The sequence below is a fragment of the Dendronephthya gigantea genome, unplaced genomic scaffold (genome assembly GCF_004324835.1).
Source record: "Dendronephthya gigantea isolate DGI-Jeju-01 unplaced genomic scaffold, DenGig_1.0 000153F, whole genome shotgun sequence".
In the NCBI taxonomy this organism is placed as follows: domain Eukaryota; kingdom Metazoa; phylum Cnidaria; class Anthozoa; order Malacalcyonacea; family Nephtheidae; genus Dendronephthya; species Dendronephthya gigantea.
The window spans coordinates 321,232-336,731 of record NW_021163163.1 but is presented as its reverse complement, the minus strand read 5'-3'; the positions used below and the strand labels follow the sequence as shown (position 1 = coordinate 336,731).

The 15,500-nt window shown below is 36.9% G+C and overlaps 1 protein-coding gene across 1 annotated transcript; it reads right to left on the bottom strand.

Annotated features, from left to right (window-relative positions):
- Positions 1 to 1,152: 1,152 nt before the first annotated feature.
- On the bottom strand, positions 1,153 to 14,375 carry LOC114537210 (rabphilin-3A-like). Its single transcript, XM_028558345.1, has 18 exons — positions 14,178 to 14,375; positions 13,137 to 13,277; positions 12,297 to 12,426; positions 11,495 to 11,581; positions 11,018 to 11,107; positions 10,369 to 10,423; positions 9,559 to 9,690; positions 8,751 to 8,951; positions 7,904 to 8,077; positions 7,043 to 7,122; positions 6,650 to 6,724; positions 6,010 to 6,119; positions 5,008 to 5,134; positions 4,777 to 4,794; positions 4,041 to 4,180; positions 2,461 to 2,542; positions 1,810 to 1,906; positions 1,153 to 1,361 (listed from the first exon to the last, which is right to left on the bottom strand). The coding sequence occupies exons 1-18, from the start codon at positions 14,255 to 14,257 to the stop codon at positions 1,228 to 1,230; spliced, it is 1,953 nt and encodes a 650-aa protein (XP_028414146.1). The 5' UTR covers positions 14,258 to 14,375; the 3' UTR covers positions 1,153 to 1,227.
- Between the last annotated feature and the right edge of the window lie 1,125 nt (positions 14,376 to 15,500).

Genomic DNA, 15,500 nt, shown 5'->3' with positions numbered 1-15,500 from the left:
GAAATATTCCAGTGAACTATATATACAACTGGAACGATAACTGAGATGTCTTGATTTCAGATTTTTAACAATTAGCCTCAAGCTGACTGTGAAAATGAACAAATAAAAACCTCGACTTTTTCAGTGTCCACCTCGTCTTCAATGAATAATTGTTACCTTCATTGTAAGCCGTTACACCTTGACAAGCAAATGAAACAATGTCAAACAGAACATGGTTATGGAACGTATGTTACCACAGCTCAGCTTGTGTGTGTATACTGATTAATGATGAACTAATGAGAACGAATGACTGAACGTTTCATAAACTGGTGAAGACCTTTAAAAAATGTTTGCCTTATTATGTCACTTGCGGGCAAAACAGGAACAACTTTTTACGAAGGTTTATGTTATTATGTACCACAGCTATTTACAACTCTTCCGCTCCTCTCTGCGTCACAGTCTCACAGACGCTCTCGGTCAAAAGGTGGCCGATATAAGTCTGCAGATTTTCGTCTTCAACACACTATGCGTTGTCTATACCGCTTCCCGTGGAGACAAAAACAGTGTTTACCATTCTATTAACAACATATCCTTACAAGTGTCTATTTTGTACCAAGTATATATGCATTTCATTTGAATCAATCGACTTTTAAAGTCAAATTTGATAACATTGCACATAACATCATTGTTTCGTAATTAGTTTACATATTTTTGCTGTGACAGATGTGTAATGTTTCAATTAGAAGCATCCATTCCATTTATTTTTACAGTTGTTTGAGAAGGCAAGCTCACTTCGCAAGCCTGTGAAAAGTTTCGAGGTGTTTCTGTATTCGACGTAGAAGATTATTTCTTGTTGAAATTGTAAGTCTTATTGACAGTTATAGGGGTGGAAAATTTTGGGAAAAGGAAAAAAATGAAATTCGATTGCCCTGTATCCTGGAAATGGACATTTCGGATCATTTCTAAAACCTATATAGAACTGTAAATACTCAGTTTGAATTTTAAAACATTTTCTTCAACGGATACTCTGCCGGTCCAAAAACTTATTCGGGGGGGGGGGGGGGGAGCAACGCTCCCTCCGTTTTCCACGCCTCTGACATATTATTTTTAACACAGAAGACGAGGCGGAAGACGAGGTGTGTATTTACATGAGCGTGCAATTTTGTGCTTTTAGCTTTTAGTGTCTCGCATAAATAAATTCGGGACAGAAAAAGCAAAGAGCAAGACGTTAGCTCGAACATAAAATCGTTATTCGGCTTCATTCAATGTTATATCTTTTGTGAGTGAGTGCCAATACTTGGATTCCTTATTGTGATATTTAAGTGTCTCAAACCATTGTTTCAGCAGCTGACCCTGCGATTTAACTCCCAGGTGAATACCACCTGAAACAGATCAGAAAAAATAGAATTTTAAAGACTTTCGGATTAGATATTAATATATAAATAAATTATCAATAGTTTATATATATAAAAAAGGTTTTCTCAATTGTTCGGGGTGAACTCTATGAGAAAGATAGATAATTTTCAAAATTATTCCAATATTTTTCAAGTTATAGATTTTCACTATTTTCATGCACGACACCAGGGATAATGGTGAGATGCACGAAAATAGCTAGCATATCGTTACTTGGTACAAAAATCGACCTTTCTAAATGGTTCAAGGTATTGAATCTGTTTTTACCGTGTTTGAAGTTAAGATTTGATGTTTGGGTAAAAAATTATCTATGTTCCCTTGGCCTCGTATAGAAAAAGGCTCCCCTCAGCCAATCGGCGGCTGTGTACTATAAACATTACTATAAAAACAGAATAAAAGTTGAGTTTCCAAAATTACCAATAAATTCGTTAGGTTTTCCAAAATCTTCATCCCAGACTGTTATTTCCAGAGTGCAACTTGCCAAATCATTCGGGGCAATTTTGTACGAAAAGTGCTTGAAGAAAAAACCAAAATATCAAAAATAGGCGCGCTTCGCGTACCTGTGGTTGTGATTTCAGACACAAAACGAGAAAGCATAATATAAAATTTCAATGGTAAAAACACATATTAACCTAATATATTAAACCCCAACCAAACATATATTTTAAAAAAATGATTCTGCGAGAGGTTGTCTATGTTTTGGTCGTCAGGTGAACATATTGGAAAACTAAGAAAATTGGAACAGAATTATCAGAATTCGACTAGCTATTCCGTAGTCGACTCATTCACATTAGGTTAGTCGATACAAGCATCCAAATGTCAGAAGAAATGTCGCTCAAAATTTAGGCGTCCACGGAATTCAATCAACAAGCGTATCAAAATCTTGTCTTTTATACCCCTGATACTGATTTTGAACATATCTGATTTTGAAAACGAACATATGACAGTTTTGTCAAGGCCCCTCAGACGTCATGATCGCAGATCGGCTGATGCAATCTCTTAAAAATCAACACCCATCTTGTCGCTAACTTCATGCACATAGCTATAATATAAGAGGAGAATCTTTACCTCGTTGAATTCCGGATTGAGGTTACGCTTTTTAGTTTTTGTTCGTTGTTTCGACTTCTTGTTCGGATCTGGTAGTAAGTAACTAAAGAGAGAACATAGTAATAGTTATTTTCATAAATAGTTTTGCTCAAAGATGCATTATAAAACAAGACGCCTGGTAGGCGTCAACTCGAGCTATGTAGCCGGTAAATACACTGCACTGAAACTGAGCTATATTGATACACTGTAAATACGCGACTGTCCGCGCGGAACTCTAAGCCTGCGACACACACACACACAAAAAAATTATAATCGCGAAACCTAGACTCAGCTATACCGAGTAATAACATGTTTATAACGTGTGTCTTTATTGGTCGAAGCCAGTGTTTGGATAAAAACACGGAAATTTAAATCGCTTATGGAAATCAAACTTGGAATAATACATTTTTGTTGTTATGGTTCACGTGTTTGGATGGTCTGATCCAAACACTTAGGAATGTTGTTTGAGTTAAGAAAAGCTCGCAAAAAAGTTCCGCCTGCTTTCAGTTCCTAACTCTCGCAACATCCCCGTGTGTTTGCATGGATCAGGCCATCCAAACACGGAAACCATTAAGTAATTGTTTATTGATCTTCTAAAGTTCAACGATTAGCATAGTGTTTAGTTAAAGAATAGATGTCTAAAAAAAGGTGTTATTTACTTTTATTATATACAATATGCGGTGTTTTTTTGGCGAATCCGCCATTGCAAAAAGCGATAATAACACATGTGCGATTATCGTGTTTGATCCACCATTCAGGAAGCAGGTATAATCAAGTTTTATTTAAATCTCCCGGTTGGGATCGGTTTTTTGTTATAAAACAACACTCGAAATAAGTTCCATATTTTCCGCATTATTCTCTATATAACGAGTGATGGTTGATGGCCACCTACGTCTAGAGCTGCGAAATGCCACGATGGTTACCCCAATTAATTAATTCCAATTAATTGAAAGATAAACGATTATAATACAAAAACAACTGCCATTTTGCGATTCAGCCGAAAGAGAAGTTATTTAATTGTTTTGCAGTCATCAAAGATCACGAAGTTTTGAAATTTCTACATATAAAATTTAGCTTTTTCAATAAGTTCATTTCATTTTCACTCACCGCACAAATGGTTGATGAAATCGAAAAAATAAAAAGGTCCTGGAGCCGGTTGTATCAAGCCCGTTTAGCTTAAACGGTGGTTAAGTTCAAAATAGAAAGCAAGTCTATCGTTTTATTCAACAAGCAAACTAAATGTTTTTAACCTTAATACAAAGATACTGTTTACAATTACATATTCAGTGCATAATATTCAAGTTGAGTCATTCAAGAGAGATGTAAGAGTGTTATTTAATTTTGACTTATCCACCGTTTAAGCTAAACGGGCTTGATACAACCAGCCCCTGGTTTTAAACCCCTTCCTCCGCATGGCATCGCTCCAGTTGTATATAGAGCGCCTTGACTGAATATTGTCTTGAAAATTACGTCATAATCGCCATTCATGGCGGACATTTAATTTATCGCTGAATACACTCTCCCCATGCACATATTTTTTATTTTGTGTATGATATTCTTACCATTTCACATATGGATCAGAGTAACCATTTACATCCATTGCAGCCAAACTGGAGCAACGAATTATACCAACAACAAGCTTGCTGTCTTTTGAAACGTAACGCAAGGAGATGTAAATACGGCCAAGAAACTCACCAGGAGACTAAAAATACCAAAATAAGGAACTTATGCACACATTATATTCACTTTCAGTATATAACGGGAAACCAGTAAAATGTTTTCAAGAGGACTTAAGAAGAGTGTTTATATGTCGCGTATTTTGGCGGGAAAACGTTCAAAACATCAAATCTTTTCGGCGTATAGCACTCAAAAGTGCTTTTATTTTTGCTTCATTCTTGACATTTGTAGTAAGTATCTCTTAAACCATATCTATAGTGGTTGCAAACACCAAGTGACAAGTTTTTTTCCACAACATATGTGGCTATCAACAATGACAATGTTTTCAAATTCACTGAAATGAATACAAAAGTACAGTAGCTTCGTTCAAAACGATACTAAAGTGTCATTTTCTTCTCGGCGTAGCCCGAGAGATCTCTTCATTCACCCCGAGAAATGTCTTCATTTTTACACTGTTTTTAGATTATCTAGTAAACATACCAGGTTTCCAAAACGTTCTTAATTACAATGGTTAAAATTTTAGTTCGGATGCATGAAGATATTATAAGGTTTCGAGCACATATATCACGCGATATAGAAAATATTTCCGGTTAAACTTTTAATTCTCGAGTATCAACTTACAGCAGCGTCCGCTTTATCCTTTTGTGCCGACAGACATGTTCATAAAAACAAGAACAGATATAAATCAGTGAATTTCAGTGTTACGAGGAATTGATATTTCAGTGGAGAATATTGTACAAACTTTACTGTAAGATATTGTACAAACTTTACTATCGATGTTTTATCCTAACCATTCCCCAGGAGGTACCAAATCAACTTTTTCTAGTCCAGTTGATGGTTGTTAAATGTTACCTCGGATTTTGGCTGCAGTATTTTTTGCATTCTTCTGTTGTTGGTGAGGAGCACAGCCGTCAATGGTAGTTTGATTTCTCCAATGAAGTCATTTCTAGCCAGCTTGTCTTCATCAAGCACTTGTAACCTTAGAAAAAAGAAACTCACAGATCACTCAAAGTTCAGGTTAAGACGTCACTCTAAGGTCAGGTTTAGACGTCACTCTAAGGTCAGGTTTAGACGTCACTCTAAGGTGAGGTTAAGACGTCACTCTAAGGTCAGGTTAAGACGTCACTCTAAGGTCAGGTTAAGACGTCACTCTAAGGTCAGGTTAAGACGTCACTCTAAGGTCAGGTTAAGATGTCACTCTAAGGTCAGGTTTAGACGTCACTCTAAGGTCAGGTTTAGACGTCACTCTAAGGTCAGGTTAAGACGTCACTCTAAGGTCAGGTTAATAAGACATCACTCTAAGGTCAGGTTTAGACGTCACTCTAAGGTCAGGTTAATAAGACGTCACTCTAAGGTCAGGTTAAGACGTCACTCTAAGGTCAGGTTAAGACGTCACTCTAAGGTGAGGTTAAGGCGTCACTCTAAGGTGAGGTTAAGACGTCACTCTAAGGTCAGGTTAAGACGTCACTTTAAGGTCAGGTTAAGACGTCACTCTAAGGTGAGGTTAAGACGTCACTCTAAGGTCAGGTTAAGACGTCACTCTAAGGTCAGGTTAAGACGTCACTCTAAGGTCAGGTTAAGACGTCACTCTAAGGTCAGGTTAATAAGACGTCACTCTAAGGTCAGGTTAAGGCGTCACTCTAAGGTCAGGTTAAGACGTCACTCTAAGGTGAGGTTAAGACGTCACTCTAAGGTCAGGTTAAGACGTCACTCTAAGGTCAGGTTAAGACGTCACTCTAAGGTCAGGTTAAGACGTCACTCTAAGGTCAGGTTAAGACGTCACTCTAAGGTCAGGTTAAGACGTCACTCTAAGGTCAGCTAATGCAACAGAAATCTTTCAATTACTAAACGAACCTCAAAGTTTTGTTCTTCATATCTTCTTCTGTAATTCCATGGTACGTCAACGTTTCGTTGAACACTGGATCCAAGGTTTTCTTAATTGTTTGAGTGCGAGTTTTGTTACCCTGTTGCAATGTTTAGAGCATTTTCATTGATCAATCATGAAATTCTATCAGTGATATTTAACTTTTCCTCAGATAGAATAACACCGGTGTGACATCATATGGGAAAATAGGCAATCTTCAACATTTCCACTCGGTCAGTGCCACCGACAGTTCTCGGTGAAAATTGTCACAGCAAAAGTCACTCTTCACAACCAACATTACATTACCGGTATTTTAGAATACGTTTAAAAAGTTTTAAAATACTCTCATACATCTTGTGAATGACTGCACCTATATCTTATGCATTAAATATGGACTTCCATTGAAAATTAAACTATTTACATCGAAATATCTCAGCGCAGTTGTTCAATAAATAGATAATTTTGTTTTCTATTTTGAACTTATCCGCCGTTTAGGCAAAACGCCTTTCGAACAACCGGCCAGGATAAAGTGCTTTAATTGTTTGCGAAGCGACCGATTTGCGAGGTCAAAAAATTACCTAATTATGATGTAGTTATCATATGGCTCAAGAAAGGATTTATAATACTTACCCTTTTAGCTCCAGGTAAAAGATGAACTTTTACATAAGGATCAGAAAAACCGGAAGAATCCATGGCTCGTAATCCCTACAAATTGTTAAATTACAAATTATAGATTATGTTTTATTTCTGGAGAAATACGCGCGCCTCATGTCGGGTAGTGTCGCAGCACCTCGCAAGAATTATTTTCATTGGCTGAACTTTACAATACATTTCTGTTTCAACCAATAGCATAGGTTCGTTCTTTAGAAAGCATAGAAAAGCATTATCCAATTGGACGAAATCTTCCGAAAGCTGCGACATGTCCCCTTTTGTCCTAGAGGGCTTTTAGTAATCATATATACACAAAATTCTTAAAAGCTGTGATTATGAGGGAGCTGGTGAAAAAAGTATAAATGATTTTACCTTGCCATGATGAATATGCACTTCCAAACGTCTATCATCTTTTATATAGTTGACAGTAAACTCTAGAACGCCAAGTGGACCTGCAAAATATATAGAGATTAAATAAATTAGTTTGTAGGTACACCACGTAAGTATTTAATACTGCAAAGCCTTCGGTCCGTTAACCCTAAAAACACAAATTATTAGTTTGTCCTACAAACAAACCAATTTACTTTTTGATGTTACCATGCAAAGCTAAAAGAATATTATAACATATAGAGATTATTTGAGAATATTGAAATCAACCGATGTCGAGAAATGAATATTCAGAAGAACTAACATCGATTTTAGCAACTCGAAAAGAAGATCTTAAGGCCTGTCTACGAGGAATACGACTTGCAATATTTGCTGCGATTTTTATGTCCGATTTCCTTCTCTTGATAGATGTGAACGAGTGAATTAGTTACGGAAGTTCAAATAGGAGTTCGTACACATCAGAGTATTCGTAACTTATTACTCGTTCACATCTATCAAAAGACGTGTAAACGGGCCTTACGATTTTACTGTATGTCACTGACAGGTTATAGTATAGCTATAGATTTTATGCCGGGCAGGCTATAGTATAACTACACCACAAAATTCAGGAACCAGTACAAAGTTTGGATTTTGCAACGGTCAATACAATAGCAATCAAGCAATTTTAGGTCCTCTTGAAACGTCAAGGTTTGATCGGAGAATTGATCTCAAAAGGTTTGGTTTGTCGTAAGTTACTCGCTTGAACGTTTGAAATTTTGACTTCTTTTGTACTGGTTTGTGAGTTTTACCAGCCATCGCCGCCCGAGAGAACACCTTTGAGAACATAAACTCTGAGGCAATAAATACCTTTCAATTCTTCCTTTGAATTACTCAGGCCGTTTGAACCATCTTTATGATCTTTAGGAGGATGCAGCCGACCTGAGTTCTGATCAGACACCGCGTCACTCGACAAAGAACCATCGCTTCCTCCGCTATGAATGCTATGGTTGCTATGGTTACTCGGCCGTTTGTTTTTACGAACTGAAAGTTAAAACGACAATGTTAACAGTGTCGCCCGGTGAACTCTATGTATACAATAGTTAATAATCTCTCCATATAACGGAGTTTAATAATGGTGAAGTCGGTCCGTATACTGGGAAATATTTCCCTCGGTCACAAAAACGTCCCTCGGCCTCGGGCTGTTTTTGCACCTTGGGAAATATTTCCCTTTATTATATACACAAGCGACAGATATGAGGTATGCTGCAATTTCATTGGTTGGCTACTAGACAGATATTAGCTCATATCTGTCTAGTAGAGAAAATTAAGCAAAATGGCTGAAAGATTTGGGGAGTTGAGTGAAATAGAAATCCAAGCTTTAGTTGATAATAGCACACCAAAATGCACCGAAAGGGCGACAAAGTTTGTGTATATAATAAAACTACGCGCCGAGTTGGCTATCAGCTCATAATTATACGACTCGAGTTCGCAGAATAACTGTTAAATATACGGACCTCCAATCTGGTAAATAACATATATGTATTTTATTGCTTTTTGGCGTATGTGCTTGAGGACCGCATGGTAAAAAAAGGTGATAGATATCGTGAGAAGCAGATTGTTTTGTTTTATATTTTTAATAAAGAAACAAAATGATCGTTCTGAGTGCTTCGTTACAGTATATAGCTACACTACGGCTGATAATACGCATACATACCAAGCAATGGACTGTGGCGTAATATCATGCTGTTTTTGGATTCCGGTTCACCATCCGACGTATCGTTAGCACTTCGCTGAGAGCCGCGATCAGGAGCTTCCTCTCTACGTCGACTGAAATCATTCGCAGTCAGGGCTGATGAACGTTGCAAGCCGTTATAGTCAGAGTCATTCTCATCCACGTCACTTTCATATTTAGGTTCTGCACATGACAAATAAATAAATGTTTTTACTGTATCTAGTAGTCACTGACCAGAACTGTTATATTTCAGCTCATAACTCAGAAAAACTATTAATTGACTTCAAGCTAATATAGGGATGTTTGTCAAGAGTTAGCGCTCCAGTTTACCTACACAGTTCAATGAACTTAACCGAGCATAGAATCTGTATATACATATCAACAAAAGATTGTTGTCATGAAACGTCTCGCCGGCCCGAACAAACAGCCAAAATACTGGTCTGAAGTAAAAATGACCGGTAAACCTTATTTTATGCTCGGTCAAGTCGGTTTTTGACTGGTCACTAATATACGTATCGCAGGTGATCCGAAATGGCGGGAAAAGACTGGGACTTGTTGTAACATAAAAGTTCATTCCTCGGTTGAAACAACATAGTAACTTTTGAAATATACTTTATTTTTGGTTCCAAATTGATGTCAGAGGTAAAATTCTTGTGGCTAAACATAATCACAAAACTTCGAGTGATTTCATAAAGGATAACAAAAGATATTATCGATACTGCAGAATAGATTTCTATTTCGACGACCTTTCTGAGCGCTGATTGGCTGAAATATGAGCGGTAACACTTACTTTCATGCAAGCCGTCGCTAGCTTGTGGCTTGTCCTTGCCAACAGTTTGACCCAAAGATTTTCGTCTTCTGTGATCTTCGACCAAATCTTCGGAGGAACTATAAGATTCCACATCTGAATCGGAGTACAGTTCTAGAAAGACACGAGACGGGGTAAAGAGGTCGGCAAATTTTTATCCAACTCTACCAAAATTCGGGATATTTCTGCCAAAATTAGCGATTTTGGTAACCAGTTCACGATTTGGGTCATTTTTACTGAAATCAGCCCCCTGCCCCTCAAAATTTTTACACCTGTACACCTATGCGTTTGTTCTACAATGTTTGTGCCAAATATTGGTACATGTGTAGTTTAAAATTCAATATACCAATTTTATCTAGCAAATAAGGGCACTTTTCTTTATACAGTAAAAACGGCCAGACCTGTACTGTTGAATTTCAGTACAGACAGATTACTGGAATTTCTTAGTGTTTCAAGAACTCTGTATTTAAGTGGGTCCATATTGTTATTTAAATCTGCCTAGCTCGGAAAATGCAGTTTCACCGCTCAATTTAAATTCAAAATATGACCAGTTTGACGACCATTTCGGCCGCTGAAAGGAAAGCGCCCCAGGACATACAGTGTTGTGCTCGATACAAAACTAAAGTTACTGGCGTTAATAAAGAGGATCGCGGGCTCTGGGTACGAGATTGGACGAATTATTAATAAATGTTTTGACATGCAGAGAAGGGGACCAATGCTACAGCCATTTAGGGACCGCAATTTGGACGACCATTTACTTTTTAACAAGGGGATATAAACAAAGAAACATACCGCTTGCAACACTTTCTTTTTTGTTTTTCAATTCCGGAGTCGGGACAATAAAACTCTAAAAACATATTAAAAATTATTGACTTGTGCACAATCTATGTGCAAACGAAATTTCACGTGGAACTATAAGATATCTAGGGTTGATGCTCAATCTTTCTGCATGCTGAAGCGAAGAGTTTTTAGATAAAATTCTCGTCAAAACAAAGACGAATAAAGCCTACACTATACACTAGGAATTAACAGAATCGTTTTATCGACACACAATATAGCCATGCAGTAAAAGTGATAGTGCATTATCACTCAGGTTATGAGTGAATATTGTAATGGCGCCACTCTGAGTAAAACCAGTCGTTTGACAACGGTCATAGGAATCATACCCGCGATCTTTGTGTCCGTTTTTCCCAAAGTTAATACGTTAAGATCCGATGGCCAAATACAGTTTTTGAACAGAAAAATTTCTTTCCTATTTGCCCTTTTACCCGTACGGTAGCGGAGTCTGAAATTCCCCGATTCCCTGAGATCTTGGAATTCTTTTCAGGAATATGAAAAGCCTGTAGCTGAGTTCTGAACTTCTGAGACTGTTAGAATTACTGTGGTTTTGTCTGCACTTTTCTTTACAAAAACGACTCCTAAAATACTGATCCATTCTCACCCCCGATGACATATACTGTCGCTCCCTCGCTGGAGGCAATTCATGCTTCGGCAATTGTCTGAAAAACCAAGCACCAGATTTCTTCCAAAACTATAACAAAGCCCAAGAAGAAATCATCAATGGCAGATATCTACAAACATTATTATAACTTATAGAGACTTCTACACACAAAAACAAACAAGCTGGTGGAATAGGTCTACAAATAAGTTGTTACAAATTGCCTACAAGATGTCAAGAAGATTTGTTCAAGTTGTTGTACTTTTGGGGACTAGCTGTATTTATAGTGTACAGTATTTGCGACAAGTTGTTGTAACATATTTGTGGACTTTAGCCTTATATCAGACTTGTCCAAAAACCATGGCCAGCAGACATTTTGATGAAATAAGAGATGGGACACTTTAGTGTTGGGAAAATACACAGAGTGGAGCTTGTTGGTGAAGACAAAAGCATCTGACCATTAACAGTGATCTGACTTACCTCTCTTTGTTCATTGCAAAGTTTGCAAAGAAAAATTGGCTCATTTGCACTGCTCATGGTGTCAACACCACACTTTGCACAGGCAGCCTAGAACACAATGATGCATGTTAATATATTTTCATGTACCTACACTGAAATGATGTGAAGGTGAAGCGTGGCAGCTTTTGTTGAAAGTGCACTCTTGTAGCAGCGCATAAAGAATGTTTGCAAAACAATTGGTCGGTTGAACTTTGTATTGTCATGTATGTGTTTTGTGATTTCACCAGACGACTGTGCAATTCTTGATGCTTGTTGGTGGCACTTCTAATTAACTTATGATATAGAATGTAATATTTAAAAATGAAAGGGCATCTTTCCCCCCCTTCCTTCGCTGGTAAAAGGGAAAGGGGGAAGCTGCCCCTGCTGGCCCCTTCTGAATACCTTCAACTAATATGTCAACTAATATCAATCAACACATAAACTTCAACACTAATCTCTGTCTTCAACTAATATGTCAACTATTATTTTATATAAATAAAAAATTATGATTTATGAGTTTCCAAATACTATTTTATATAAATAAGAAATTATGATTTATAAGTTGTCAACTACTATTTTATATAAATAAAAAAATATGATTTACTGTATGAGTTGCCAACCACTATTTTATATTTTCTGACTTGTCAACTACTATTATATATAAATAAAAAATTATGAGTTGACCATGTTAGTGGCTTAATTGCCCCATATGAAATTTTGAAAAGCCAGTTCTAAGGCTTAGTATGTATATATCAGCAACCTTGCTATAATAATTTGTTAATACCTTTTCACAAATGCTGCATTTTATTGGTGTTGCTGTTATTTTCCCAAATTTTTCATTGCACAGTAAACATGTGGTAATTCCATTACCCTGTGCATTATTCTTGATATTTTCTAGACGATCAACAAGTCTCCTGTTGCACAAAAAAAAGGGTAAAACCAAATGAGTTAAGAACAACTGAGATAAATTAAATCTGACAAGAGTATATTGTAATAAATAGTGTTATATACCTAGTGTCAAAATTTATCTTTTCTGCTTTCCTATTGGACCTCTTGGTCCACACACAGAGTGCTTTAAATCTGCATGATTACGCGTGATCAACACAAGCAGGCATCAAATTTCATAATATTCCCCAGGGCAAATTATGAAATTTGATGCTTGTTGCTATGCTTTTCCTAGCAATGCAATCCTGGAAATCACAAAGTTTTTGAAGTTAACTTTATATTGTTTTACACTACATTCTAATCTATACAGGTAATGTCTAGGAGTTGGCTCTTCTTTGGCCTCTGGTTTATTTTCATTTTGACACTAGATATAATAACAAATCACTTATTATTTACTGACACTTCAGGAAAGCAGTGTGTTTTGTTGACCCTCGACCACTCATTGTTGTCCATCAACAGCCGTCTTGGGTCAACCAAAACACACTGTTTCCCTTGGCTTAAGTAAATAAATGTCTAGTGTTGTATCCCCTAAACATCTATACCACATTGATGGCTGATTAAAATAGATATATTCCAATGCAATTTTAATAATTTATGTATATAGCCCCTTTTTTAAACCATCTCAGACCTATATCTTTAAGCAAAATGCCCACATTTAAGTAGTGTAAAACTAACTTACCCAATTCTAAATTCCTCTCTTAATGTGACTTCTTCTGCTTTTTTAATGATGCCTTCAATAATGCAAATTTCTTCCTTTTTTATTGGCAAACGTTTTCCTGCCTGATGTCGGTTTGTGTAAAATGACCAACCACTATCAAGCCTGAAAGAGAGTCAGATTTTTCGTTGAATTACCTAGACCTACTGTATGGGTAAATGTTGGACTCTGGGAGACCATTGGATGAAGGAGCTAGGGGTTGACTTTTCAAAAATTTCCAAACAAATGCCATTCTCATTATTGTGGCGTACAGCTTTATGAAAATAAATACAACAAGCTTTTGTGGATGCTAATTGTAACATTCAAACAGGTTTATTGAAAAAGTACTATTAGTACTAAAGGAAAGTAATAATTTTGAAGTTTAAAATGTAGTTCTGTTAAATTCTATGATTTTGATCTGTTCAATTCTATGATTTTGATCATTAAACTATTGCCTGGCATACCTATATCTTTCATTGCATGATTCTCATTTGGTTCATCATTTGCAAAAATAGCAACTACTAAATACGCATACGTACATAACTCTTTCACACAAACAGAGAGAATAAAGCAATCTTTTAGATCGAATTCTTGCCTATGTTATGCTTACGTATTGTGATCCGATATTTCTAACCTAAAATCACATTACTGACCAGTATCAAGCCAAAGATAAAAGATAAAAGACCAAAGGTCATGAATGCCTAAAATTAACAAGCCGTATGCTTGTATGAAATATAGCTGTATGTAATGGCTGCAGAACAGTACATGCAGAAGGTAGTTACATAAGTAGTTCCGTGGTCAAAGTTACTTTTATATGTTGGGTCATCTTTTATATTTTGAAATACCCCATTAATCGTCATTCACCTACAAACAAAACTAAAATCGAGCCACGAAGACACGCTACGTATATCCAGCGAACAACAATGACCTCAAAATGAGCATCGACCACAATCATATATATATTTAATGCTAAAGTAAATATAATAAAAGAAATTTGATATTAATTTCGATATTACGACGACGTACTTTGCACGGAGCCCTAATTCCCTGTCATTTGGACAAACCCATGGATCTTCCGCTTGAAGTTTCATATCGGTGTCCATCATACAGCGATTGAAATGCCCAAAGCTTTGCGACCATTAATCAACAAGACGAAGACATTGTCTAGCCACAACTATGCTCAGTTGACCTTGAGATTTCACGTTCTGCTTCGCTTAGGTTCTGTCTTTGTTTTGGACAAAGATCCCCCCCCGTGCTGAGAGTGCACATATATGGGTAACAGGGGCGTGGCTTCAAGTCTAGATTTGGGGGGGTCGAAGGATGAAATATCCTGTTTTCCATTCGTGTTCGGGCCAACGTTTCTTTGCCCAGCTGAACTAAGCCAAATTTATCACAACTTTACTTCCGAAACTTTCCATACCGGTAAACGCGATTTTTATTTTTTTAATTTAGCCTGATTTTAATGGTCAGGCACTAGTAAAATCGTTTTATCTAAAGACGTTGGTGTAGGAAGTTGCTTATTCAAGGATATTGAAGGAAATTAAAGGTCATTGGGAAGGGCCTTTAGGAAATAGATCTTGATATTCACTGATAATCACAAACATTACAAATAATCAGTACCCCAGCTGAGTACAAAAATCAACCAATCAGAAGCCAGATCCTCGACAAACTGAATTATAATTTCTTTCATTTCATATGACTTCGGCACTTGAAAATTTGAGTAATACTGATTTTGAGTATTCTGAATTTCATAATAACAAATCACTTATCTACTGACACCTCGGGAAAGCATTGTGATTTCGGCTGCACCTCGGACAACAACGGCGGTCTCGGGTCAACAAAACACACTGTTCCCTCGGCTTCAGTAAGTGTTTAGTGTTGTATCCCCTAAACATCTACAGTATAGCAACATTGATGGCTGGCAGACCTTGGCAGTCTAAATGTCTAATTCCTTGTTTACAAAACCGTTCGCCAAAAGTAGTCAATTTTACGGTCAGTTATGGTCAAGCTCGCTGGTGTAATGCCTAGTTTCCATTCAGTTGTTAGCTGTCGTTACATGTCTTTCCGTGTCTTTCAGTCTTTGGAATACTCGTGAAAGACCGATAACGAATGAGAGAAACAGAAAACGACAGTGTCGCTCGGATAAAATTACGGATAGAACAAATCCTATCTCAACGACATAAAAAGACTGGAAACGACATGATTCTTCCCAGTGGCGTAGCCAGCCTGACAATTTGGTCATGCTATGCAAATTTTAAGTCATTAGAATTATTAAACTCTTTAGAAATTCATTGTTTTCACAGTCAATGAACACCAAAATATTAGCATAGCATGACTAAATTGTCGGGC

Bases quoted from the DNA above. Each gene is read 5' to 3' on its own strand.
- LOC114537210 (XM_028558345.1), bottom strand. From the start codon at position 14,257: ATGATGGACACCGATATGAAACTTCAAGCGGAAGATCCATGGGTTTGT. The intron at 13,278-14,177 runs GTACGTCGTCGT...ACTCTCTTTCAG, and splicing joins GAATTAGGGCTCCGTGCAAA to GCTTGATAGTGGTTGGTCAT. The intron at 9,691-10,368 runs GTATGTTTCTTT...GTGTCTTTCTAG, and splicing joins AAAAGAAAGTGTTGCAAGCG to AACTGTACTCCGATTCAGAT.